At 60.3% G+C, this 25895-nt stretch overlaps 10 protein-coding genes and 1 non-coding gene across 11 annotated transcripts; 4 read left to right on the forward strand and 7 right to left on the reverse strand.

The window, feature by feature from the left end:
* Positions 1-36: 36 nt before the first annotated feature.
* A1Q1_06606 (uncharacterized protein) lies at positions 37-1916 on the reverse strand (the record flags this gene model as incomplete). The annotated part of the gene is made up of 2 exons (XM_014320756.1): positions 37-1518; positions 1764-1916. 2 exons carry the CDS (start codon positions 1914-1916, stop codon positions 37-39), a joined length of 1635 nt encoding a protein of 544 aa, XP_014176231.1.
* Positions 1917-2940: 1024 nt separating this feature from the next.
* On the reverse strand, positions 2941-3033 carry A1Q1_t340. Its single transcript has one exon. It is a non-coding gene; the product is annotated as a tRNA-Trp (tRNA).
* A 302-nt stretch (positions 3034-3335) lies between these two features.
* On the reverse strand, positions 3336-7352 carry A1Q1_06607 (uncharacterized protein; the record flags this gene model as incomplete). Its single annotated transcript, XM_014320757.1, has 5 exons — positions 3336-3398; positions 3468-3726; positions 4046-5018; positions 5154-7180; positions 7240-7352. The coding sequence occupies 5 exons, from the start codon at positions 7350-7352 to the stop codon at positions 3336-3338; spliced, it is 3435 nt and encodes a 1144-aa protein (XP_014176232.1).
* A 1478-nt stretch (positions 7353-8830) lies between these two features.
* A1Q1_06608 (chitin synthase 1) lies at positions 8831-10513 on the reverse strand (the record flags this gene model as incomplete). The annotated part of the gene is made up of 1 exon (XM_014320758.1): positions 8831-10513. One exon carries the CDS (start codon positions 10511-10513, stop codon positions 8831-8833), a length of 1683 nt encoding a protein of 560 aa, XP_014176233.1.
* A 52-nt stretch (positions 10514-10565) lies between these two features.
* On the reverse strand, positions 10566-12268 carry A1Q1_06609 (chitin synthase 1, CHS1; the record flags this gene model as incomplete). Its single annotated transcript, XM_014320759.1, has 2 exons — positions 10566-11770; positions 11827-12268. 2 exons carry the CDS (start codon positions 12266-12268, stop codon positions 10566-10568), a joined length of 1647 nt encoding a protein of 548 aa, XP_014176234.1.
* Positions 12269-15541: 3273 nt separating this feature from the next.
* A1Q1_06610 (uncharacterized protein) lies at positions 15542-18243 on the reverse strand (the record flags this gene model as incomplete). The annotated part of the gene is made up of 6 exons (XM_014320760.1): positions 15542-16574; positions 16615-16873; positions 16979-17699; positions 17762-17958; positions 18008-18042; positions 18110-18243. The coding sequence occupies 6 exons, from the start codon at positions 18241-18243 to the stop codon at positions 15542-15544; spliced, it is 2379 nt and encodes a 792-aa protein (XP_014176235.1).
* A 1441-nt stretch (positions 18244-19684) lies between these two features.
* Positions 19685-21298, forward strand: A1Q1_06611 (COP9 signalosome complex subunit 4; the record flags this gene model as incomplete). The annotated part of the gene is made up of 6 exons (XM_014320761.1): positions 19685-19988; positions 20098-20160; positions 20217-20377; positions 20440-20990; positions 21036-21182; positions 21235-21298. 6 exons carry the CDS (start codon positions 19685-19687, stop codon positions 21296-21298), a joined length of 1290 nt encoding a protein of 429 aa, XP_014176236.1.
* A 59-nt stretch (positions 21299-21357) lies between these two features.
* Positions 21358-22064, reverse strand: A1Q1_06612 (uncharacterized protein; the record flags this gene model as incomplete). The annotated part of the gene is made up of 2 exons (XM_014320762.1): positions 21358-21875; positions 21938-22064. The coding sequence occupies 2 exons, from the start codon at positions 22062-22064 to the stop codon at positions 21358-21360; spliced, it is 645 nt and encodes a 214-aa protein (XP_014176237.1).
* A 305-nt stretch (positions 22065-22369) lies between these two features.
* Positions 22370-23922, forward strand: A1Q1_06613 (actin-like protein 3 (Actin-related protein 3); the record flags this gene model as incomplete). The annotated part of the gene is made up of 5 exons (XM_014320763.1): positions 22370-22428; positions 22582-22749; positions 22794-22920; positions 22958-23147; positions 23186-23922. 5 exons carry the CDS (start codon positions 22370-22372, stop codon positions 23920-23922), a joined length of 1281 nt encoding a protein of 426 aa, XP_014176238.1.
* A 419-nt stretch (positions 23923-24341) lies between these two features.
* On the forward strand, positions 24342-24674 carry A1Q1_06614 (uncharacterized protein; the record flags this gene model as incomplete). Its single annotated transcript, XM_014320764.1, has 2 exons — positions 24342-24556; positions 24602-24674. 2 exons carry the CDS (start codon positions 24342-24344, stop codon positions 24672-24674), a joined length of 288 nt encoding a protein of 95 aa, XP_014176239.1.
* Positions 24675-24991: 317 nt separating this feature from the next.
* Positions 24992-25828, forward strand: A1Q1_06615 (uncharacterized protein; the record flags this gene model as incomplete). Its single annotated transcript, XM_014320765.1, has 1 exon — positions 24992-25828. One exon carries the CDS (start codon positions 24992-24994, stop codon positions 25826-25828), a length of 837 nt encoding a protein of 278 aa, XP_014176240.1.
* Between the last annotated feature and the right edge of the window lie 67 nt (positions 25829-25895).

The raw sequence follows: 25895 nt of genomic DNA on the forward strand, positions 1-25895 counted from the left end.
TCCGTTCGAGAGCTCTCAGTGTGAGCTCGGAGCCGTTCACGCCTTCTCATCACTGCTCTGCCTCGAGATCTGCTGAACAATCTCCCCGGCCGCCACGCTCTCCCTACGAGCCTGGAGCACGACGGGGCCCTTGTAGTACTTCCTCGCGTTGACAAGGTACCAGATTGCGGCGATCGTCGAGAAGCCCGCGAACACGACAGACGCGTAGTTCATGCTCTCGGGCGTGACGGGGATGGCGGTCGGGAAGCAGAAAAGGACAATGCTGAACGTGATCCAGACGCAGCACACCGAGTTGATCGCGTACCCGAACCTGCCGAGCGAGAAGGGCGCGTTGCGCACGAGCTTGCGGCCGCGGAGAAGGGAGCAGAGCACGGGGAACGCGTACGAGCACCCGAGACAGATGGTCGCCGTGTTCGTGAATGCAGAGAAGGCGGCGGTGGAGCCGAGGTAGATCAGGCCGAGGAGAGCGCACACGATCGTGGACAGAATGAGCGCGTTGAGGGGCACGTCGAAGCGGCGGTTCACACGCCTCCACCACTTGCTCCCCGGGATACCGCCGTCGCGGGAGAATGCCCACGTACATCTCAGGGCGGCGGTCATGCTGCCGACGCTGGCGAAGAACCAGATTCCGAGGATGATGAAGAGAAGACCGAGGGCGCCGCCGGGCGTACCCATCACCTTCTTGTAGAGTGTCGGCATGGGCTGGAGACCCGCGCCAGCGATCTCGAGCAGCTCGTCCGTGTCCCGGAGCACGAAGAGGATGGGGAGCAGGTACACGATGCCCGTGATTGCGGCCGCGACGACCGACAGCACCATCGCGCGCGGCACCTCGTGGCGCGGGTTGTGCACCTCCTCACACAGCGCTGCGACCATGCCGTAGCCGGTCTGCGTGTAGGCGGCCTGCAGCAGGCCGATGAAGAAGGACCAGCCCACGGGCCAGCCGGACGCGGAGGCATCAAAGTGGCCGAACGCGTAGGCACCCGAGTTGCGCGAGGGAGCCTTGACCAGGAGACTGACGACGATGGCAATCACGCCGGCGCCAGTCCAGTACAGGCAGAGCGTGTTCAGGAACTCGAGGTGGCTGGGGTCAGCGGGGGGCCTATCAACGTCAGACGACGGCGCCACCGAGCGGAGTCCCGTCCCACCTGGGCCACCTAGCTCGCCCGTGCTGCGGGGGTCGGGGCGGGCAGTGGGTAGTCCAGTGGAGAAGGCCGCCACGGGGCACCGAGCACCACGCTTACTCACCGGTTGAAGAACAGGTTGATGAGGAGGACGAAGATCAGCGAGACCCAGTACACGAGGCAGGTCTGCCATGCCGTCGGAACGTAGTCGGGGTGGTATAGCGTGCCGGCCGCGAGAAGAAGCTGCGAGCCGCCGAACACGATCGACGCCGTCACCGTCCAGTTGCCGACGAGACCGAGCCAGCCCGTCAAATACGACGCCATCGCGCTGTACTTCGGCGTTGACAGCATTGCAGACCAATAGTATACTCCTCCGGACGTTGGGAACACCGAGCAGCTGCCGAAGTTAGCTTGGATCGGACTCCCTCAGCTTACATTTCACCCAAACTTGACGCAATGCATAGCGACATGCACGAGACGAAGATCCACTGGCAATGTCAGCTAAGAGATCGTAGGATGCATCACTCACGCCGTAGAGGATGGTCACGGGACCTCCGTTGGTGAGCGCGATAGGAAACGCAGTCGATGTACCAAACGGCACAGCCTGATGTTAGCGGCAATGCCAAGACAATGCTAGCGCACCATGATCGCGAAACTCAGACCGAGGATCGCAACCATGCCCAGGTTGCGATTGAGCTCCTGCTTGTAGCCCATCTCCTCGAGGGAGTGCGCCTCAGCGTCGACAGACTCGACCTGCACGACGTCTCTCTTCTCCTTGAGGGTTGTCTCCTCCATCGTTGCCGCGTTGCTGTTGAGTCAGGCGATCAAGCGGGGATGAGTGCGCGCGGTTGTTTGTTTGTTGTGGACTAGTGTGTGTGTAGAAGGAAAAGATGAAAGAAGTAAACCAAGGTCCCGAGATGCCGGCTTCGACTCAAGACGTGGACCAGATCACGGGGTCTGGGAGACAAGACATCGCCAAGGTCCGGAAGCCGTTGACAACCGCAATCCACAGCCTCCTCGACGATGTCATGAATCGAGTCTGGATCGCTCGCTTCCGAGGGCTCTCTCAGCTCTCTTCGCTCATACCCCAAACCCTTGATACGATACGAAACGCTGCCGCGGCCACGATTGGTGGGCGAACGCGACCCTGAAGCTTACCTTCAGCCCGGTCTCTGCCCACGCGCCGCGTCGTGTGCAAGATAACCTGCGCTCTGCGGGGTCCCCTGGTGAGTCCTTACCCTGGATACCAGCAGAAGCCCGAGAGGATTGCCGGGGACAGATACCACAGCCACGTACATCATCGACCTTGCCCACCTGTGCCAGTGACCAATGCCCGAGCTGGACGCTGCGGTGGCTCACCGTGAGATAGCCTGTCGTGTGGACTCTCCGACGCGGGTGACCCTGCAGTCCATGAGATCTGCGAAGCTTGCGTTTGAGGACACCGAGCACCCTATCAACTCGCGCGATATGGCTCAGGCTGGCACATGATAACCGCGCAGATAGTGTGGTTGGCCATGCTATCTGGCATTAATAGAACAGACCAACGTGATCAAAGCTTAGCCTGCTCCGAGCGCGACTTTCCGATGCCCATGTGCACAAGCCTCGCAGATACGGGAGGAACAGCCTGAATTGGACTCACGAGAGATCCGGCGGCACTCTCCCCAGTGCGCAACATACCGTGAGAACGGTTCCAGGCGGCAGCGAATCAACAGACACCATCCCCAGGTCCTCACCCTGAACCCACGGGGAAACCGACCTTCACCATCGTGCAAACGGCCCGCCAAAGACGAAAAAGAGGAATCTCTCTATCGAGAGGCTCCGACCCCGGCCCGACTCGAACGGACAACCTTCAGGAATCGTAAGATATCCCAGTCATTGGAATCTGAAGCGCTACCAATTACGCCACGGAGTCACCGTGGTGTGTTCATGCCTGGCGATCGGCGCGCGGGCTGTAGTTGCGTTCCAGTTCCGCATCCGCGCGTTGGAGACGCTTCTATGCAAGGATGAACAGCTTGAGGAGTTTGCGCAGTTAGAAAACGAAGGATGTCAGAGAAAAAAGGGTGAAGGTGGTGAGGAGGGAGGGTGGCGAGGTTGCGAGGGGACAACTGTGCTGCAGTCGGGTGGCGGAAAGGCGCTTGGCGTCTCAGCCCGTGATCGAGGAAGCTGGCTGCCCTTTATTCGTGGAGCTCAGAGATATTGTGCATTTCAAGAACGTTACGGGGCAGTGAGAGAAAACAGTTCTGCGAGCTGCACAGGGGCTTCATACGCCACACTGTGCTGGAAACTGCGGCAAAGCGATCGCGATCGCCGGGGCGCAAGCCATTGTGGAGGACAGGTCACACTCACATATGCTTCCACTCGACGTTGGCACCCAGAGCAAGCACCTCCCTCAGAGAACAGCGTCTTGCTGGCAAAGAGGAAGCCGAAGAAAAAAAGGTTCAAACGGCGAGTCGACATGGAGAAGAGGATACGGGGAGGAAGGAAGACACGGCGAGTGCAAGGCGGAGTGGGCGATCGAGATGTTGCTCGGATGTGCAGTTCTTGGAGTGAGACGAAGGCTGTGATGAGCGCCAGGGAGAAGCCAACATGGTCCTCGCGACGTCTGCTACGAAGGGGCACGGTCCGGCGCGCAGGTGAGGCGTTAAGAACCGGACTAGCTGGGGGCGAGGAAGACAGTAGCGGTCGCGATCAGCCACTTACCCCTTTCGCGCTGTCGCCGCAGACGCGCAGGTGCTGGGTGTCACTCCTTACTCACTGGTCGCTGTTGACACTCTCATCTCATCTTCCTTCCTCTCTTCCTCTGACTCCTCCTTCTCCCCCTTCACGCTCCTGCTCTCCCTGCTCTCACTCCTTGTCTACTACCCACATTCCTTCTGAGTCGACGATCTCTACACCCCTCACACTCTCCAACATGACTGTCGTACCTTCCCTCCCCGTCAAGCCCAAGGTGAGTCGCCACCCAGCCCTCAGTCCTCAGCTGGGCGATCGATGGCATAGCTAACCCCAGACCCCCTTCGACTACAGCGAGAAGGACGTGCACCGCATCCTGGCTCGAGCCAAAGTGACGTCGCACCGCATGACCCAGCTCGTCAAGAACCCCACCGCAGCGCACCGCAACGGCACCGTCGTGTCCGTCATTAGTCCCTCTGACGCGGGACGCCGGATCGTCTCTCTCATCGACAGCAACAGCGGCATCTTCATCCTGTGCGGGGGCCATGGGCGCGAGTCGGCCGTCGACGCAGTCGCGTACGCCCCCATCGTGCCGGGGATGGCGAGCAAGCCGATCCGCACAATCCAGTGGCCCGACATGGGCGGCATCGACGCGGCCGTGCTCGCCATCTGGCTCACGCGCAACTACCGGAGCAGCAACCTGCTCGACTCGCTCGACTCGCTCGTGATCGACCGCGAGGCGGCGCACAAGGACCTGGCCGCCGTCCTGCACGACGACGCGCCGTGCGAGCTCTCGAACAAGACGTTGAAGTGCGCCAACCACCCCATAGCCGTCGTGACCGAGTAGGACTCGGTCGTGCGCGCCCTCTGCGCCGAGGTCAAGGCGCTCCGCACCGAGGTCAGGAGCTTGCGCCACACCGCCTCGCGCGCCGAGCACTTTGAGGGTAAGTACAGGCGATACAAGGTCATGGCCGCCATTGGGGCGCGGTACAAGGAAGCGGCGAAGCAGTACCGCCTCATGCTCGCCGGGGTGGGGAAGCACACGGCCGCGCTGGTCGAGCATGTCGCCGCGGCGAGCAACCACGCCACCCTCGCTGCGCAGGAGGGCCAGCTGGCCGACGATGACTTTGCGTGGGCCTCGGACAGCGGGCCAGATACCGAGTGGGAATCGGAGCCCGGGGCGCCGCGCGGCGACCAGAGCTCGTTTGACTGGTCCGACGCCGAGGACTACGCATAAGACCCAGATCCATAGTGACATGTAGAAAGAAACGGTATAACGACTAGATTTACGATATGCAACGACCTCTTACGTCCCCATAGGAACGCTCGCTCGCGCTCGCGGCACCTAGTGCTCGCAGAAACTCCACCCGCCATTCCGGCTGAGCTCCTTATTCTCCTCGTCGACCTTTGCACTGCGCTCGTCCATGAACTCGAGGCGGATCTTCTTAGCCGTATCGAGGTCATACGGGCAGTCGACGTCGGTCATTACCTGCCTGACGAGTTCCTCGGGGAGGCGGTGCTCGAGCACATTCCGTCCCGCGTGGCCCCAGTGAGCCTGCTGCGGCGGTACGTTGGCGGTACCAACGACGGGCGTGGCGGGATCGACGAGGAAGAAGGCCAGAATCTTCCTGTGCCCCGGCCTGGACTTGTCGAGCAGCTCGAACGGCTCGACGCGGTGCTGATACGTGTTCGGGAACACGAGCACGCGGTCCTCGCGCGCCACCACTGCGCCGTGGTCCTGGATCGGGCTTGCGTCCCAGTCCGTCTCGATGTCAAAGTACTGCGCCGGGCCGGCGTGGTCGTTCTGGTCGTACCGGAACTCGACACTGAGGCCCTCGGGGCCCTCCCCGTTGCCGTTCGTGCGGAGCGCGAGCTTGCTCTCGCTAATGTTCGAGACGTCGTAGTAGTACAGCGCCGTCGCGCAGATACGCTCATTGTGCAGACCCTCCAGGTGCCAGCTGCCGCCTTCGTAGGCGGGCTTGTCGGGCGTGAGGTGGATGTTGGCCATCTTCACGATTACTTGGAGCCGCTTCGCGCCGCCGAAGAGGTCGCGGGACTTGAACGACTCGATGCCCGGGTAGGTGTAGGTGGCCACGGGGGGGTTGGGCTGCTGCACGGCGTGCGTGCGCTCGTACCACGCCTCCTGCTGCTCCCAGACGTCGTCGTCCTCGCTGTCGTCCTCCTCGTCGCGCGGCATGTTGTCGCTGTCGCAGTAGTCGCCGCACGCGTCTGGCGTCGTGCACTGGCGCTTCGTGTCCAGCGCCTCGATCCGCTTGCGCGGAGCCTCCCCCCAGTCCCAGGACATGACGCGCTCATACACCGCGTCAAACATGGGCAGCACACGCGCAAGCACGCCCCCGCACACGTCGTACAGCTCCTTGTACTCGACCGGGTGCAGGTTGTTGATGTAGCTTGCAAACGTGCACTGCACCTCGCCGTCTTCAGAGTACGCCACGTCCACCTCGGCGGGAAGCCACTGGAACCGCTGCGACAGGTGCGTCCGGTCGCCTGCGCCGGGGATCTTGGTGTCGCCGTTCACGATGCGGTCGAGCGCGCCGTTGAACCGCGTCCACTCCTCGTCCGTCGTCGGATGCCAGCTGCGGTACTCCATCAGCGCCTCCTTGTACCGCTCGCGCGTCCAGGGGACGTAGGTGTGGCCCATGACCTCGCCGGCGCCGATGAGCTCGAGCGCCGCCTCGGGCGAGGCGATCACGCGGTCCGTGAAGCCGCGCGAACGCCCATACACGAGCGGGAAGAGGGAGGGGTGCACGAGGTCGAGCACCTGCTCGTTGCTGCCCGGGTGCCAGTCCTTGTCCTTGTCGGGCACATCCTCGAGACGGGCGGCCTGCGTGCGCAGCCTGTCCTTCAGGTCGGCGGGGATGGCGCTGTCGCTCTTGAGGACGGCGGCGCTGCTCTCGAGCGCCGAGACGATGCCCGTCTTCTCCTCGATGCGCGCCTTGTCGCGCAGCTCGCGCACGCACCACGCAAACATGGCATCGCTGAACCCCCGGTTCCAGGGGAAGGGCAGGGCCTTGACTTGCTCAGAGGGGAAGGAGTCGCGGTCCTTGCGCCAGTCGATTGCCTTGTCGTCGTCATCGCACTCGGCCTCCTCCCACTCGGCCTTGTTCCAGAACTCGCCCTCGGTCGGCTCAGACCCCATCCGCTCCCTCAGCTCGCGGTACCACTTGCCCACGATAGTGTCGTCAAACACCTTGCGCGTCCACTCGGGCTTGTCGCTGATTGCCTCCATGAACGCCCACATGGCACGCTCGCGCGTGGTGACGGTGCCCGCGCGCCAGGACTCCTCCTCGATCGCCGAGGGGAAGAAGGCAAAGGTGTGTCCGGCCGCGGCCTTGGTTTGCGCCGGATACGTCGCGACGCGGTACCCGCTGGATGTCAGCTATCGTGTTCGTTCAGGTGAGCTGGGAGGTAGGAAAGGACTACTTACCGCTCATTCTCCTCATAGGTCGGGTCAAACTTCTTGACGTGCGCATCGATGGGCAAGCCGAGGCCGGGGAGCTTGACGTCCGCGCTCTGGGTGAGCCCGTTGTCCGTTGTCATGATGAGCCGATGTTGTTGTCTGGCGATGATCGAGCGAGACAAGAGTTTATATGCCGTCGCGAACAGTGTGAGTAGTTGGGTGACAGAGGGAGAGGAAGAGAGATGAGTCGAGGTGACTGTACTAGTGTCTGTGTGTGGGGGTGAAGGGTGGAGGAACAATTGTCCGTGCTGGAGTTGAGAGGGGGTAGGGGACAGGGGGAGGGAGGCTCGAGCCGCAAGCCGATCGACCGTGGTTTGAGCGTTGTATGTCGGATGGAGCGTGGCGTCCGAGGGCTGTGCAGCTGGAAAGCAGAGTCGTGTCAACCGCGAAAGCGCGAAACGAAGCCCTCTCTCGAGCTCTTGTGCAATGTGCGAAAGACGTGTAGCGCGTCGACGGGTATGAGGCAATTCATGTCGGATCCGGTCACCTCTCGGCCCCTAAGTTCCGGGGCGGCGCCTGGCGCGTCTGGGGCAAGATGCCGAACCGAACTTGGGGGCCCTGGGGACAGACGTCTTTGGGCCAATGTCCTCTGGGTCTTTGGGGCCGCTGACATGCTGCCCGCATCGAAGGCCCAGTAGCCCAAACTCTGAGCCGGGGGACCTTATTGTTGTAATGACGGTGAAGCTCTGTGCGCTGTTCCGGATCAACCACGTTCCGAGCCCTCCGAGACGAGCCACGAGCCCCGAGCCATGAAGCCCGGGTGTGCAGCGGGGAGCTTGTTCACCCGACCCTAGAATTCGCCAAGAAAACGCACACACGCGCCGCGCATGCCCGCACTGTCTGAAGTCCCGGGTCAGATGTGGGCATGTCAACGCGCAGGACCGCCGGTCCATGGACCATGGGCCATGGGCGATGGGCGAAGGGCATGAGCCCAGCCTGCCGCAAGCAGCAAGGGGGAGTGAGGATGGGCAGAGCGCGCTGTATCCGCTCTGCGTGTCTGCGAACTGAACCACCCGCAGCCACTGCACTTGCTGGACTATGAGGACTATGAGGGGGAGGCGGAAACCTGCCGGAATGCAGAGTTTCCATGGTTGAATCTTTGCCCGGTGGACTACTTAGCCTTAAACTTGCTCCAGGCTGACATTGATACTGCCCGATATCTTCTTGCTGACACGTGTTATCTCACAACCTACCCCGCGTTCAACTAATCGTCTGATCGAGCATCTCACAACGCTGCCTTAGTCACCCTCCCACGCCCCCGCCCTCGCTGCGCTCGTGTTCGTGCCCAGTTCTGCCACAGTACACATACATGCACTACCGTAGTCGTGTCTATTACAAATGCATGATTGGGTTGGGTTGGGGTGGGTATGGGGTTGAAGTGGAATGGAAGTAGTGAAGAAAATGAATGCCTTTGAGAGAGAGAGAGAGAGAGGAAATCTGGGTTTGTTCCAAGTTAAAGAAGTAAACTTGCGGGGTTTCGGTTTGTCTAACATTGTAGGTTTGTCTAGGTGTTTGCGTCGCTGTCTGAGACTCGACGCGCTCGCTGCGCTCGCTCGGCTTATCGCCCACCATAATCATCCAGCGGCCCCAGGGGACCGTACGTCTTCGATCGCTGCCGTGCGTGCTGCCCCTGGTGTTGCCCACTTTCGACACTGGTAGAAGTCGCTCCGTGGTCCTGCAACTGCACGCCCATGCTTGCCGACGCAGAAGGCATCGGCGAGCCACCGCCCGAGCTGCGCGGCGACAGCGGGCTGTACTCGTTTGGCGGTGAAGCCTTCGGCGTGCGCGTGTAGTCGGTCGGCTGGGCCGGATGGCGGTGTAACGGGCTCGACTCGTTGCGCTCTGGACGCCATGCGGCCGCTGGCGGCTCGTCGAAGCCTTGGTCCAGCAGGGCCGCCATCTCGTCCATGCCCAACACTTGCGTGCCGGGGCGAGCGGCGACGGCGTTCGGCGCAAGCGCCATCGGCGGCGGGGGGTAGGCGGGGTGGTTCTCGTTGTATCCGCCAATCTCGGCGCCCCAGACGTCTTCCTCGGATGACATGATTGAGCCCGAGTCGTCGGAAAGCGCGGCCCGAGAGACGTTGCGCGGGATGGTGAGCGCGTCCGGGTCGTCGTTGTAGAAGCCCTGGCCGTGCGCGCGCTCCATCTGCTTTCTGCGCTTCTCCTCGCGGCGAAGCTTGCGCAGGCGGCTGCGCTCCCAATCCTCCCATCGTCGTAGCGGGATCGTGGTGCCGTCAAAGATCGCCTTGTCACCGCCGTGGCCAGCCTTGTCGACGACCTCGCCCTCGACCTTTCGCGTCTCTCCCCAGGAGAAGTCGTCAAAGTGCCAGAACGAGTACACGGGGAGCACAAAGTTCCACACGGGCAGCGCGCAGAGATAGACCAGCATCCAGGCCACGTAGATCATCTTGCGCGTCGTCAGCGTGATGAGCACGGCCGGGAGACCGAGAATGCACGCGAGCAGCATGAGCGGGATCGCCTCGACAAAGTCGGTCGGCGGCTTGATGATCGAGTTGATGATGAGCGCGCCCGTGAGACAAATGGCGATGGGCAGGACGATCGTTCCGACCAGGTCCATGAACACGACAAACTGCATCGAGAAGCAGAACGTGCCGCAGAGGTCGCGCACGAGGACCAGCTCCATGAGGTTGTGGATCGTGGAGTTGATCCAGCGACGGCGCTGGGACAGAAGGACCTTGAACTCGTCGGGCGCGATGGTGCGGCAACGGGCTTGCGGGAGGAAGACGTTGCGGCGGTGCGGGAACGTTCGCAGCATGATGGTCGACAGGAAACGGTCCTCACCGAGGAGGAGCAGGTTCTTCTGGTGCAGCGTCACGACGTCCGACTGGCTGTACTCGCGCACGATTTCCGGCTTGACCAGGATCGGGACCCAGTCGTCGTCGTCGTCCTTGCGCGCCTTGATGCGGTACATGGAGAAACAGCCTGGCAAACACGTCACACCTCCGAATACCGATTCGAATGCCTTGATGTGGTGATGCGAAATGTAGTACTCGAACACCTGAATCGCCGTGACCCACGACTGCCGCTTGTTCGCGATACGCGTCTCGCCGCACACGCCCATGACCCGGCTGTCGTTCGCCATGCAGTGCACGAGGTGCGTCAGCGAGTCGGGGTACACCTTGGTGTCGGCGTCGACCATGAGGCAGAGCTCGAAAAAGTCGGGGGTGACGCCCATCAGCGTCTGGACCTTGCGGAAGAGATCGTAGTCGAGGGGCGTCATGCGGTCGTTGTACGTGCAGCGCGAGAAGAAGTTCATGAGGATCAGCTGCGAGTCACGCTTGCCACGGTTTCCAGGTGGCGTCGTTGGCCTCGGACGGCATGCCACACTTGACGACGATGACGGCGGGCGTGCGGTGACCGTTCTTGGTAAGATAGTGTCCCGCGTAGACCATGGCACGGTTCTCCTTCTTGGCGCCAGATCCGACAGCAATATAACCCATCGGTTGAGGGTTTCCGAATCGAGGGTCGGCATCGAGCATACTAACACAGATGTCGGGCGTGCTCATCTTCTCGCCGGCACCCGTGATCATGCCGTCGCAGACGATCCACAGCAGTTTGCGCTGGTCGGGGAAAGTCGTCGAGGCGATCGAATCGAGCGTTCCACGGATTCCTTCCTCGCCTTCCGAGTAACATGTGATGAGGCAGACGGTGAACAGGTCCTGGCCGATCTGTGCCATGTCCATGATCGGTGCAGGGGCAGACTTCTGTCCGTTCTGCCCAGACGCCCACGGGGCAGTACCGTTCTGGTTGTTGACCGACACATTGGCACCCTCGGGCATGACGGTAGGTGCAATGGCGCGCCCGTGGACGTCCTGCTTCTCGACGAGGCGATGCGCGATAAACCAGTTGAAGATCAGGGCCATGAAGAAACGAATGAGCACGACACCGAGAATGACACCCAGCGAGCAGTACAGGAAGAGCGCGGCGACGAAACATCCTGGCGTCATCTTGTCAATGTGGCCGGCGAGGTATCGAGACTTCATGCAGGGGATGGCGTCGCGCAGCTCCTGCGTGTGGTAGAACTGGTTCGTGACATCCTTGCCCGAGCTGCGTTGCTTGTCGAGTGCTCGTCGGATCACCTGGTCGACGGGGTCGTTCTCGATCGAATTCGGGTTCGCCGCGAGGTACGGGCCCATGTTCAGGACGTAGCCGTCAAGCACGAGATAGTCGTCGAGCTTGGCGACCTGCTCCCACGAGTATCCCTCCCACAGGGTCAAGTTCTTGAGCTTGAGCGTCTCGACCGTCTGCTTGTTGAGCTGGGGAAGAGAGCAGATGGGGTCCGTGGACGTCCCGGACGGGTCCTTCGTGGGACACAGAGGCGAGGTGGCGTACTTTGCGTTCTTGCCTTGGCACTCGGGGTAGTCGTCGTTATTCCGCTGGAAGAGCATGGTGATGTCCTGGCCCGACATATTGTTCGCGAGCTGGTAAAAGTTGACATGTTCTGGCGTCGCCGACTCGGAAATGTCAAAGGCATATCCTCGGATACTCAGAGTGCCTGTTGTCAGCTTGAATGAGGAAGAAGATAGAGCTTACTGTTCTGAGATCCAAGTAGCTGGTACGCCTTGTTCGTCTCGCCTCCCGGACAAAGAGCGGACTGAAGACCCATGGTCGCAAAACCGACGATCGCACCCATAATGACGGCAATGGTGCAGAGGGTGACCTTTTCTCGCCAGGCCTGCTGCGTCTGCTTGTCTTTGATACCACATGCCCGGAGAAGTGCTGGCGGAGCGTAGAACGTAGCGATCCACGACGTCAGCACCCACCAGTTCCAGTTCCCGCCCTCTGCCGGTGTCGTCTGTGCCGACGTCCCCGGGTTGATGAGAGGTTCGGGTGCGACATGTCTCTCGGGTCTGGTGAGTGTTTTACTGCGCTTGACCGTTCCGCCTCTTGTGTTGCCTCGCCGGAGGGTCGGGTTGCGAGTGGGCATGGGCCCACTGGACGAATAGGGGAGGGGAGCATCGTCGTAGCGTGCCATCGCTACACTGTGTTCAGGTCGAGGCGGCGAGTATCATAAAGCGTAGAGGGGCGGAGCGTTGGTGGGTCGGGTGTGTGTCGGGGGCGTGTGTGTGTGTATGCAAGCGTTGACGAGGGGGGTGTATGTTCGTGTTGATCGTGAGCAAGAAATGTGATCGAAAGTGCGATGAGCGCGGTGAACGTGGTAAGGTCGTGAAGAAGAAGTGCGCTTGGTGCTGTGGGCCTTGCGCTAGCGGGGAAGGTTTGTGGTACAAGTACGCTGGGAGGACGGGTGACCAGTTCGGTGCTCGTGGATTTTGGGTGTGCGGGTTGTGCGCACAGATGAAGTGGTGGTGGTGGTCAAGGTCAAGACGAGGTGAAGGGGAAGGGCGGGGAAGGCGAAGAGATCGGTTGGGGGTGGAAGTCGGGGAGGAAGGGACAGTCGGGGAGGGGCGAGGGTTTTGTCGGTGTGCCGGTCGTGTCAGTCGATGACGGATAACGAAAGCCTTTGGGAGGAGGGAAGGAGGCGGCGAGAGATGAGCAGAAAGGAGGTTTGGAAGGGTGAGCAGAAGGTGGAATGCAAGGAGTGTGAGTGGAAAGTCGAGCACGGTGGATCGGATGGGTGGGTGGTTGATTTTACGGGTACGGTGGTGGACGACGGTGTGCGGTGTGCCAGTGAGTGAGCCGTGTGCCGTACGCCAGGGTCAGGGCAGAGCAGCAGAGCGCCTAAAGGCCCAAGGACGCAGGCAGAGCGCGTCTCTGCACTCTGCACTCTGCACTCTCTCTCTTGAACAACGACAATAGCCAGCGAGTTCCCGGGATAACTCTAATTAAGCGATTAGGACGGCATCGTGCAAAAGAGTAATCGGCAACGTGTCGTGTCATCCCTAGACCCTGAGGGGAAGGAAGGGGCCTGGGGGAACCTGGGCCAACGCTGGGCGAGGGAGAACCTGAACGCAGACCTGACCCATCGTCGATCACATTCAAGACAGCCCCGCCAGGCCCGCCAGTCTCTCTGCCCAGCCAGTGCCCAGTCGCACAGTAGTGTGCAGTGTGGTAAGGAGGACGCCACCGCTTCAGAAATTGTTTGAACTTTGCCATCTCATGAATACAACATGTGCATTGCATTTCTATGCTCTTCGCTTGGACAACTTTTTCTTGGGCCCTCTATTTCCGTCCACTCCGTCCTTTCGTTATTCCTCAGCCTTAGTGGCCTGCGTGTGCTGTGTATTGTCTTGTGCTCTGTAATGGGAACACCCGGTGTTGGTCAGTTTCTATCCTCGTCTTCTCCCAAGATGATATGGCTCACTCGTCCGTGTATTTGCACGATGGTACCAGAAATTTCTTGGCTCTCTTCCCCTTTGCTCCTTGTTCCCTGGTGCACAGATCATCTCTCTGGGCCCTTGGGCCTTGGGACGGACTGGCTTTTGGTTGGCATCAGACAAATCCGAGCAGCCTTCACAGAGGTCACAGAGGGGCAGAGTCGTCCCTTTCCATCCCTGGCCCTTTCCTGAGCTGGCCCTGGAACGTTCCTAGCCTTGACACCTCGCGCGCATGCGCGCAACGCGTCGGGATCTCTTCGACCTCTTCTCCTCTGCACCACCACAGATGCATAGGTATGTGGCCGCCGGTTCGAGGATGGAGGCTTGATGCACGAGCCAGACAGAAGATCCAGACCAGATCTGCGCGCTGGCCCTCGTCGCCTTCGTCTTGGCATGTCAATGATGGATTTGCACAAGCATGAGGCAGGCAATAAGCGGCAAAATCAAAGCAGTCTGCGGTCCTGGAGGATTTGGAGTCTTGACACCACGTCGGAATCTACTCGCCCCACCCTGCACGCAGGACCCTAGGCGCAGTCGACCGCCAGTCCGTCGGCCAGTAGGCCAGTACGCCAGTAGATTGCGGGCCTGTCCAGCCCGCTCCTTCTTGCTCGTCATCAGCGGCGGGTCTTGGTCGCTCAGTCGACAGCATCGACAGCAGGCATGGCTGGCATGGCTGGGAGGGCGCAGTCTGGCGCCGGGCGTCCAGCGCACGGCACGAGCTTGCCATTCCTCAACCTTCGAGGTGACTCGGCTCTCGATCTCGGCCTCTCGGGCCTCTGGGGGGTCAGACTGGCTTCCCTCACATCGTCGCTCTCTATGTCGGTGCGATGCCGGGCATGCCTGACCCCACCCCGCATACAACCTTGTTAATCTTCATTTCCTCGTCTGACGAGCCAGACTCGGAATTGGGAGTTGAGAGCTGACGCAAACTTATCCGGGTAACTGAGAGGCACGAAGACATTAGGTTGTTGAACGTGTGATCTGCACTGCTTAACTCGCAGAGCTGCGGCGGATGCCGGGGCCTGGGCGGGACGGCATACTTCGCTCGCTATACATTCTTCAGTCTTCACTCGCCCACTCGCCCAGCAATGGTACTAGATCTCTCGACCCCACCAGTAGAGGAATGGTCGTTTCACCTTGCTCATTCTCGTCGCGAAAACGCTTCGGAGCAGCAGAGCCCGTGCGGTTGGGCCACTCTGCGTCCTCGCTGCCCACGTTGATACGCCAAGACGTTAAGACGCGATCGCGGGGCATTCCCCGCACATCGCACACTGGGAGAGTGGGTCGGCATCCTTTACTGCGCACGGCAGGCGCGGTGCGCGCGCGGCGGGCGGGTGCTGACAGAGCCGCACTTTTGGTACATCGACCCTGACGACATTATCTCGAGCCCTCTCGAGCCCGCGAGTCCCTCAGCGACACCCGCTCGCTCCGCTGACGCGCTCACACGCGGATGCAAGCCCTCTCTTCCTTTGCTTCCCTCTCGTACCTGCACATCCCCGCGTATCCACCCAAGAATTGGAAGGTGCTAGCTGACATACATCCGAAAGTGCAAACGCACGCGCGCCGGAGCTTAACGTGCCCAACCTTACATCATCGACACACGCACTTGGCGCGCTGCTGCTGCTATATCTGCTCCCTTGGCGCGCTAGTCGCACCTTGGATTTTGGTAGCTGGTTTGCTGGGTTGCTCGGACCCAGGGCACGCTTGGCAGTAGATCGTCTATGACCGAGCTGCTGCAATGCAGAAATGCAGAATCCTTCTGCGATGAACCCAACCTTTCGGGGCTCGGGCGACAGGCTGAAATAGGGAGCTACGCACATCGCGGCAGGCGATAAGCTCTCAAGACCTGTCCCTCGTCCGACGGCTGGGTGTGCGGCATGCATCGCTCCGAAATCGCCGCGTCCGCTTATCGCACGAGGAGGGAGTCGGCGTCACGTTTGGCGCACGCTCTTGCCCATTGCAGTGCAGGTTCACTACTCCCTCGGCAGGTTCGAGTTGTAGGCCCACGGCCATGACGACCAGGCGCTCGTGCTACCGCTAGCCTCGGCACCGCCTGTGCCGGCCCCACTGAACATCGCGTTGATGTCCATGAGGGCGCTCGTGTCAATCGGGGTTGTGCCCGTTGTGCCCTCGAATCCCGATCCAGCCGCGCTTGGCGTCGCCGCTGACGTCGTCGCGTGTGCAAGGACCTCGAGCGGCGATAAGGTCTCTTCCGCTGGCCGGCCCGGGTTCGGCGCAGGCATGGAGTGGAAGATTTGTGCGTTCAGCATGTCCCACAGATTGTTGTCCGGTGGCGTAGGCGTCTGAACCGGAGCCGTTGATGTCGACTGCACGGGGAACGGCACGAAACCATGGTGCGCCATCTCCGTCCGCTTTCTCGCGTCGGGGACCGGCGGCGGCGCCCAGCCCAGCTTTTTGAGCTGCTCCTGGATCGAGGGGTCCTTCAGTAGATTCTCGACGTCTGGCGGCTGGCCGGATGCGATCTTCTTCGCCGCGCTGGAGCTCGCCTGCTTGGATGCTCCGGGGTTCGTGGTCTCCGAGAGCAACCGCTGAAGACTCGCTGCACTCGTGACACTGCACTTCATCGTCGTGCCCATCTCCTTCAGAGCTCCGATGCACGCCTGCACGTTCTCAATGCTGGACTTTGCTTTCCGAGACTGCTTGATCGCGTTCCTCGCGCTGAGAAGGTGCACAGTTCCAGCGCTGAAGACGATTTGGCTGAGCTGCACGGTCGAGTACTGCAATCCTGGGCACCGGCGATGGATGGTGATGATGTCGACAATCCTGGACGCGGCCTTCTCGCATTTGGCAACCGAATTGTCGGTCAGCGTGTCCTGCTGACCAGACTGCAGCTGCGCGAACCACGGTCGGTGGAGCAAAATCATTGTGAAGTAGTAGAACGCATGCAGATTGAGGATGTGGGAGGGGACAATGGCCTCAGAGTCGTCTGCAGCTGGGAGTCGCAGGGCTTCGGGAAGGGTTTCCGTCCACTGCTCGAGAGATGTACTGAGAGGAGTTAGTTTCGTGAAAGTCTGGGATAACTCACTCAAACTCTGATACCATGTGTCTGATGTTGTTGGAGCGAGTGTCGAAGCTCGTCGAGTACACAGTGCTCAGCACGCGCTCTGTGATGATGCAGAGCTTGCACATCCATACCCACGTCGTGCTTCGCCAGCCCTTGACGGGTTGCCGGGGCAAAGCCGACATGTTGGCCACGAGGTCCTTAGTGATCGGATCGAATGAGTATGTGACCTTCGTCTCCATGATCGGGTGCCACAGCACCTCGTCTTCCTCGGGGTCCGGGGCTGGCACAGGAATGTCGTGGTTGCACAGCACGATACTGGCGCTTCTTCCGACGTATGTGCTCCAGCATCTGCCAGGTCAGGATTATGTCATTGCAAATGACTTACTTGTCCAGGATGTACGCTGAGTAGAACATCTTGTAACGATACTGTCTTGTCTCGTCCGATATCGTGCCGTTGTTGACCCAGTACGAGCAGCTCGTCCCCAGTCCCACTGCGTGTCAGCTGTCGTTGTGCCCTTCCCAGCAGGCTCACAAGCTTGAACGAGTCTGAATCCAACCCCGGCATACACGAAGCCGAGGTTCTGCCGCGCGACGATGGCATGGTATGTTCCAAGAAGCAATACCCCCGACACTGTACTGAGCATGGCCGATTCGACCTCATCCTCGAAGAGGTCCTTCGCACGTCTAGAGAATGCCGTTCGTAACCGCTCGCGAACTTGAGGGTCGATCTGCAGGAGCGACACTCCAATCGCAAGAACAATGTTGTGCAGCATCGGGCTGTAGTACGCAGACTGGCGTGGCCGGACGACCGTACCCTCAACGGCGGGGGCGGTCCGCAGATCCGTTCGGAACTCCTTCTCGTGCACCCACATGCACTGTGGGTTGAAGTAATCGAAGAAGAGGCGTAGAACCTCGTCGTGCGTTGCTTGATCGAGTTCGGGGGAAGGCAGGGAAGACTCCTCCTTTCGCGGTGTCAGATTGGCAACGCGCTCCACTCGTCGCATCGACGCGCCCGCGAGGTTTGACGGCAGCGCTGGGGCGGATTCGGGATGCTTGAACACGGAGGTGTGACCGCACTCAACGAGCTGCCCCGTCTCTTCGTCAATCTGGCGTTAGTCAACTGCTCCCGAAGCTTTCTCACCTTGAGCCGATCAGACCCATGATTCACGGGTTTCAGAGCCTTCTTGTCTTTGTCCTCCGACGTGGCCTCGTCGATCGCGGTGGGACTGATGCCGTGTGACTTGAGGATGCTCTCGAGTGACCGAACGCGCGACTCGAGTGAGGCGACGTACGCTTTCGGTGTGGACCGTCTGCCGTCCTGTTCAGGGGTGTAAACGCAGTCTTCCTTATACACCTTGCAAATCGCTGCATGTTAGCTTAGAACCAGACGCAAGGGTAGAGCGACTGCACGTACCGCACGATGGTTGACCTCCGTCGCATTTTGTTTTCCTGTACGCAGTGGTTAGTACCTATCTCCCATGTTTAAGTCACGGATCAAGTGGAGGAAGACACGAACCTGAGGCGGCACGAGTTGCACGCTCTTGAAATGTGGGACACGCGCCGGCGCGATGTCTTGGGTCCGAGCAGAGAGTCGTCTGCAGGTCGAACGCGTGATTTGGACCGCTCTTCTGGTGTCGGTTTTGTGACCATTGTTGTGGCTGATGAGGAGAAAGGAAGGCAGCAAGTGGCCGGTCGGTCGCGAGGTGGATGCAAAAAGGTCGCAGATGCAAGGTCCGAGATCTCTGATTGTGGGCTGGAGCTGCCCGTGCCGCGGGGCCGGGGGCGGGGGACCCAAGGGGCGCAGGACCTGAGGAATGGATACCACGGCCAACTCCGTCCAATGGTTGGCAAACGGGGCTCCCACGGCGATGCCGATGGTGGCCGAACTTTGCCGGAGATTAGAGTCCCGGAGGCACCATGATAACAGAAACTGCATCCATTTGTCTCACCGGCCTCGTCTCGCGGTGAATATCGCAAGATAAGGAAGCCGAGACGTCAGTGTCAGGTAATCCGGGATGGCTGTAACTGTTTGCTAACCCCTGTTTGAGGTGCTTATCGGAGAGTTCCTTGCAGGCATCGATCTTCATCGGTCGTCGTCTCCGCAGGCCCAATCAGTCCCTACCACGTCTGCCTCAACGTTCTGGGCAGGAGACCCATTAACAGACTGAAAATTCAACCTCCAGAGAACTCCTCCGCTTTGGGGAGCATCGATCCTCAGGCGGCCATCTCATGTGAGAGCTGGAGACGTATAGTAATATCCTCTCAAGTCGTTGAGCTGGTGAGCCCCCTTGGACATTGGCACTGCTCTCTACATTCCCGTCTGCCGTGATTGTTTCTGCCATGAGAGATACGGGGTTCAGTGAAGGCTGTAAGCGTAATTTCAGCCGAGCATAGCGAATGCCTTGGTTGTTGCCGCTGTACAGAAACGTCAATTGAAGTGGCTCAGATCATGACCAGCGCCAGTCGAGTTGAGCGAGCTCTGCTTTTCATTCTGCATCAGTCAGTCCGACATGGCAGGAACTCGTTCTTTGGTGCGATACAGTGCAGGAAGAGTGCTGGCTCTGGCTTCCCAACAGCAAGGACGCCAGTGGCAGTAGGAGCTTCTTCAGCTCTTCTCATTGCCCAGTCCCTTCACCTTCGATGGACCCTCAGTTTTCCTTTCGCTTCGCTGTGCGACTGCAGGGGAGAGAACGATCAAGGCGCAGCCGCTCTTGATCTTTCCATGATCTCCTGGCGCTTCTGGCGCTTTCCTGCGCCTGGAATAGCTGTTGGCGATTCCAGCGATCGCAACAGGTGAGTACCGGTCACGTGATAGGGGTGCGATGATCAGAGTCCTGTGTAGTGCTGTTGCAGAGTCGATACGAGGTACGTCTGTGTTGGGTTTGTAAGCAAGACCTCGAAGGACTGATGGTCCCAGGGGGTGGAGTGCATGTGCTATAGCTTCCCCTCGACTCACTCTGAGACCTGGTGGGGGTTTGCCACAGCGCATCTGTGGTGGAGGAAGGTTGCCACACGGAAGCAAAGTGACATTGCTGGCCGTACCCAACGTCATCGTTGTTGTTCCTTCCTCCCAACATAAGTCCAGCCGACCATGGACATCGACAGCGACATCGACGCGCGACTCTCGGCTGCGGCGGGACAGGGGCAGCGCGAGCGAGTGGAGGGATACCTCTCGCTCCTCGCCGAGCTGCTCTCCACGAAACCTGTTCCGGTGCAGGCGCTCATCAAGTTCGGCCAGCACTTCACGACCTCGACGACCATGGCTATGGTTGTGGGATCGCGCGTGCTCGATGCGCTTGTCGCGGCTTTCTGTGCAGGCCTGCAGCTTGACGTCGACATCAATGACAACGGGGATAAGGAGAAATGGACGCAGCTTGGGAAGCAGGCATTCGATAGTGAGTTCCTGGACAGCTCTTTACGACTCGTTTCGCATGGGGCCATCCGAGACCGTGTTCTCTTCCCTGAGGATGCTGCAGCCTCACCGCATCGACAGCTGACATACAGACGAGGAAGGAGAGGAAGCGAGGAAGGCAGTCATCGAGGGTGTGCTGGAGCCGGATCTGGCAGGTTGGTGTGAGGAGCAGACCACGACACTGCGACACGCGCTCAGCCTGATTCGGCAGAAGGAGGAGGACTGGTATGGAGCGGCCAGGGCGCTGATGAACATTCCCCTAGAAGGTGGTGGGCGGTGAGCTCGACGATGCGAACCGGGACTGACCGCAGAATCGTCACCGACGAGGACAAGCTGGCCGTGTACATCAAGATCGTCCGTCTCCTTCTCGAGGTGAGTCCAATCATGCCTTGTCTTCGGCTGACATGCAGTGCGGCGAGTCTGGTCATGCGCAGACGTACTTCTCGCGTGCGCAGTCCCTCATCCAGCCGAGTACGGATCACAAAACGCAGCTCGAGTTCCGCCTGTCGCACGCGCGTTTGCTCGATTACTTTGCGCGTTTCACGGAGGCTGCGCAGAAGTATCACGAGATCTCCTTTGACACAGCGATCGACACGGACGACCGTGCGCACATGCTCGCCGCAGCTGTCACGACATCCATCCTCGCCCCCGCCGGCCCCCCGAGGCAGCGCATGCTCGCTAGCCTGAATCGCGACGAGCGCGTGCAGTCGCTTCCGCCGCACCTCGGCACGATGCTTAAGAAGATGCTCCTCGAGTACATCGTGCGTCCCGAGGAGGTAGAGGAGTTTGAGCGCGGACTTGAGCCCCACCAGCGCGCTATCGTCGAGGGTGGTGGGACGGTGCTTGAGCGCGCTATCCGCGAGCACAACGTTGGCGCCTGCGCCAAGGTCTACGACAATGTCGGCTTCGACGCTCTTGGAGAGCTGCTGGGTCTTGATGCCACGGCTGCAGAGGCGATTGCTCGCCGTATGATTGAGCAGGGACGGTGAGTCCATATTAGCTGAGCAAAGAATGGGTTAGCTAACGTCAGACTTCGCGCTTGGATTGACCAGCCGCTCGGATTGTTGTACTTCGAGTCGCGCAATGTTCATGACTCGGCAGACGCGCAGGGCACTGCCGGAGGACTCGGAATTGAACGTACCGAGGCGCCGATCGAATCCGTCTCGTGGTCCGAGAGGTGGGATGATCGCATTCGCGCTACAAGTTTGAAGGTGAGCATGGCATGGTAGGTCAGCTGACAACCAGGTCGAAGCCCTCGCGGCTACCATCCAGGAGCGCGGTCTCGTCGCGTGAATCAATACTGTATATACATCTATGACCATGTAACATTCTACCTGTGCAACCTATAGCCCTTATTGCGTCCAGAGTGTTCCAATGGGCTCGACCGGGTCAAAGGCTCGCTGAGCCTCGGACCAAATGGCCTCCTCGACCTCATCAAGCGTCCCCTCCGCTGAGACCTCGATCATGCGCTCCTGCCCGTGTTTCCGCCTGAGATCATCGAAGACAGCAGCAAACTGTCTTCGCACCTCCTTCTGGAGCTCGACGTTTTCGTACCTCTCCTGGCCGTACGCGCCCCGCTGAGCCGCAACCTCAGGCGAGAGGGTGAGGTACAATGTCAGATCAGGCAGGGGAAGACCCACGTCCGGAGCCTGGCAGTACCCAAAGTTGAGTCCCTTGGCGGCACTGAATGCGAGTCCGCTGAAGGCGTATCGGTCGACAACAACCGACTCACCCGCGTCGAGCGAGGCCAGAATGGAGCTGACGCATTCCCAGCGGTTGGCGCTAAAGAGGAGGTGGATTGCGTGGTCGTCCATCTCCGCCTTGGACTGGAGGTACGCATCGATCATCTTGCCGATGCCCGTCGTGCGGTCTGCGGTTAGCTCGTCAATGGAACCAACACAGCTGGGAGAAGGCAGGGGTGGGAGGACATACCAGGGAATTTCTGGAGACGAGCCTTGCGGCCCTCCTTCTGTAGTCGAGCGATGAGACGGTCAACCTGCGTCGTTTTCCCGGAGCGGTCGAGACCCTCAAACACGATGAGCGCGCCGCGTTGCACCATGGCTGTCCCTGCTTGTTGTTGTTGTTGGTTGGCGTTGACTTCCTGACGCGCTCGCGTCATGACCTTCCTCCTGGACCGCGCTGGTGGAGGCCGACTTGATTTCCTGACTTTGATCCCGCTATTGCAGAAGCGATACTAATCGACCTCGTCTTCCTCTGTAAGCACCATTACAGTTACTTGGTAGTGATGTGTCATTCTCACTCTCTCTGGTGTCAGGCCCACTCGCTCGCTGTGCAAGTGGTGACGTTGTACTCTGCTCTCAGGACCTGTGCTCAGCTACACCTCAACATCAACCTCTAGACACCATGGCACAGCGGCTCCCGCCCCTCGTCATCGACAATGGTACCGGCTACACCAAGATGGGGTAAGCATCTCTCGCCTGTCCGCCCAGTTCTGCCGCAGACACAGCGCTTCCTCGGTGGAGCCCGTGCTCGTCCAGTGTCCCAACGTCAAGCAGACAAGACATCGCCAGGCTGGACGGCAAACTCGTGAAATGAGAAACATCGCTAACATGCAGCTTTGCCGGCAACTCGGAGCCCTCATTCGTGTTTCCGACCGTGATCGCGACGCGCCAGGCGGCGTCGAGTTCGAACCAGGCCCGCGGAGGACGCACCCAGCCCACACGAGTCGGCGGTGTCGAGGACCTCGACTTCTACATCGGTGACGAGGCCATCGCCAATAGCCGGTGAGTAAAGAGCTGATTGTATGATGGCATAAGCTTACCGTCAGAACCTACTCACTGCACAACCCCATCCGCCACGGCATGATCGACAACTGGGACCTGATGGAGCGCTTCTGGGAGCAGTCCATCTTCAAGTACCTCCGTGCCGAGCCCGAGGACCACTACGTTCTTTTGGTGCGTGGTCGGCAGCAGATGCAGAGCTGACTGGCAGACTGAACCTCCTCTCAACCCCCCTGAGAACCGTGAGAACACGGCCGAGATCATGTTCGAGTCCTTCAACGTCGGCGGTCTGTACATTGCCGTCCAGGCTGTGCTTGCGCTCGCGGCATCGTGGACTTCGTCCAAGGTCTCGGAGCGCACTCTCACCGGTGTTGTCATCGACTCTGGAGATGGAGTCACTCGTGAGTTGAGGGTTCTTCCGGTTCAAACTGACTCGCAGACACGATTCCCGTTGCTGAGGGCTACGTGATCGGATCGTCGATCAAGCACATCCCCATCGCCGGTAGCGACATCACCAAGTTTGTGCAGCAGCTGCTGCGTGACCGCGGAGAGACGGCGAACATTCCGCCCGAGGACCAGATGCGCGTCGCGGAGAAGATCAAGGAGGACTACACGTACGTGTGCCAGGACATTGTCAAGGAGTTCCGAAAGTACGACGCGGACCCGTACCGCTACTTTGCCCGGTATGCCGGCGAGCACTCTGTCACCGGAAGGCAATACAACGTGGACGTCGGATACGAGCGGTTCCTCGCTCCGGAAATCTTCTTCAACCCCGAGATCTACAGCTCAGATTTCCTGACGCCTCTGCCCGAGGTTGTCGACAATGTGATCCAGAGCTCCCCGATCGACGTCCGACGTGGACTGTACAAGAACATTGTTCTGTCGGGAGGCTCGACCATGTTCAAGGACTTTGGCAAGCGCCTGCAGCGTGACATCAAGCACATTGTCGACGGTCGCATCCAGATGTCCGAGGACCGCTCTGGCAACCTGATCAAGAGCTCTGGCGTCGAGGTCAACGTCATCTCGCACAAGCGCCAGCGCTACGCCGTCTGGTACGGTGGATCGCTGATGGCGTCTACGCCCGAGTTCTACAACGTTTCGTATTCGCGCGCCGACTATGAGGAGTGCGGTCCCAGCCTCGTGCGCCGGTTCTCCATCTTCGGCTCGGCCAACTAAGCGGCGGAAGGAGAAGCGGACTGTCCGTCCGTGCGTCAGCAGCAGGCAGCGCTTTCGCCGGACCCTTCGCCGGGAACCATGGGTTTTAACGCACAAAACAGTAGTCTTTTAGATAGAAGTTTATGAATACCGTAAGCAGGGAGCGGCGAGGTGCTGACGATGGCGTTGGCGTTGGTGAAAGCGATGGCTGGGCCAACAGGCGGAGGGTCCGTGTCAGGGTCGGGAGTCAGGCGATCGGCGGCGCTGTCAGCCAGCGAAATCCACGAGTGCCATAGCGTCATCGCCCCCGCGTCCCCTCACTCCCCGCACACACCTCTAACCGGCACACGGCACCGTGACGCCTCCTCGAGCCCGGGCCGAAACACGACTCACCTCTTAGTCACCACAACTTCTCCTTTCTTGCATCCACCCACTCCACCATGTCCCGCCGTCCGTCAGCATCAGGGCGGCGCTTCAGCGAGGAGACTCTCCAGCTCCGCCGGCGGCGCTCTGTCAGCGCTACCCAGGGCGTAGACGCCGCCGAGTTTCTGGCATCGCGCCCTCGCAGACTCAGCATCACCAAGCCCCGAGCAGCCCGCAAGTGGCTCGAGTACCCGCAGCTCCTCGTCGCTGTCCTCATCGTCTTTGTCTTCCTGTGAGTGTCCGCTCAGCTGGCTGTCTGATCCCTGGATCAACAAAGTTTGATCCTGGTGATCGAGCAGAGTGATTGTGGTCCACTCGACCTTTCGGCGGACACTGCTCCCATCAGCTGACGGGATTGTCGGCATAGTAGCTAACGAACAGCACCGGCATCGCGATCTCGCTTTACTTCCGGACCTCGATCCCGACCTCGGTGCTGCGCAATGTGCACTCGCAGCTGGCGGAGCGGAGTGCATACTTTGCGCGCAAGTCGAACGTCTTTAACCGCGTCTTCGTCAAGAACGCCTGGGGCTGGACCGTCGCCGCCTACCTCTTCCACCTCCTGACCGCCCCTGGCCGCCCGCCAAACAGCACCGCCGTCGTGCCCGGGAAATGCAACCCGGCTCTACACGTGTGGTCGCCGCACCAGCGGCAGACGCGGAGCCAGCGCATGGCCACGCTCGTCCTTGCCTCTCTGGCCTGGATTGCCTTCACGGCTTGGATGTTTGGTGCAGGCCTGAACGACCGCATCATCCAGGCGACGGGGGGCGAGTGCGCCGTCCCCCTCCGCGGCCTCGCGCAGCGGTTCGGCATGGCTCCCGTCGATGCGCTTATTGCCGACACTGGGCGTCAGCCGCAGGTCCACGGCGACGACGTCTACCTGCCCCTGCCGAACCGGTTCTGCCAGACGACGCCGCTGATCGAGAAGAACCACCCGCACCTGTTCAATTTCCTGCGCGACGTGCACGGCGTGCATGAGCGCGTACATGCCGCCCTGCGTCTGCCTCCGCCGCGCTGGAGCGGCGGCTTCGATGTCAGCGGGCACGCCTTCCTGCTCACGCTTGGCGCGCTGATTCTGGCATCAGAGCTCGCGCCGTCCTGGCGCTCTGCGCTCGCGAAGAAGGCCGCCGGCGTCCGCGTTCTCAGCAACACGAACATGCGCCCGACGCTGCGGCACCGTCTCCACGTCCTCTCCACCATTGCGGGCAGCGCGCTCGTCGCACTCTGGGTGTGGATGCTCTTCATGACGGCCATCTACTTCCATGACCCGGATGAGAAGCTCGCCGGCCTTGCGCTCGGCCTCATTGCCGCGTTCGGCGTGCACCTCGCTGTGCCCCGGCAGCCGACGCAGGTTGTCGAGTACAAGGTTCGCGGACCTACGAGACGTCCGTCCCCTAAGCGCGAGGACAGCGTCGAGGCCGCCAACAAGGTTATTGGAGACTATGAGGTGCTCGGCGACGATGGCGAGGTAGAGGTTCTCGATGAGCACGCCGTGCTCGTTGAGTAGTCTCCTCTCGATCTCTCAAATCAAAACTATCTAGATCTATACACTCCTTCTCCTCTTCTTACACACG

This window comes from Trichosporon asahii (genome assembly GCF_000293215.1).
Source record: "Trichosporon asahii var. asahii CBS 2479 unplaced genomic scaffold scaffold00077, whole genome shotgun sequence".
Lineage (NCBI taxonomy): Eukaryota > Fungi > Basidiomycota > Tremellomycetes > Trichosporonales > Trichosporonaceae > Trichosporon > Trichosporon asahii.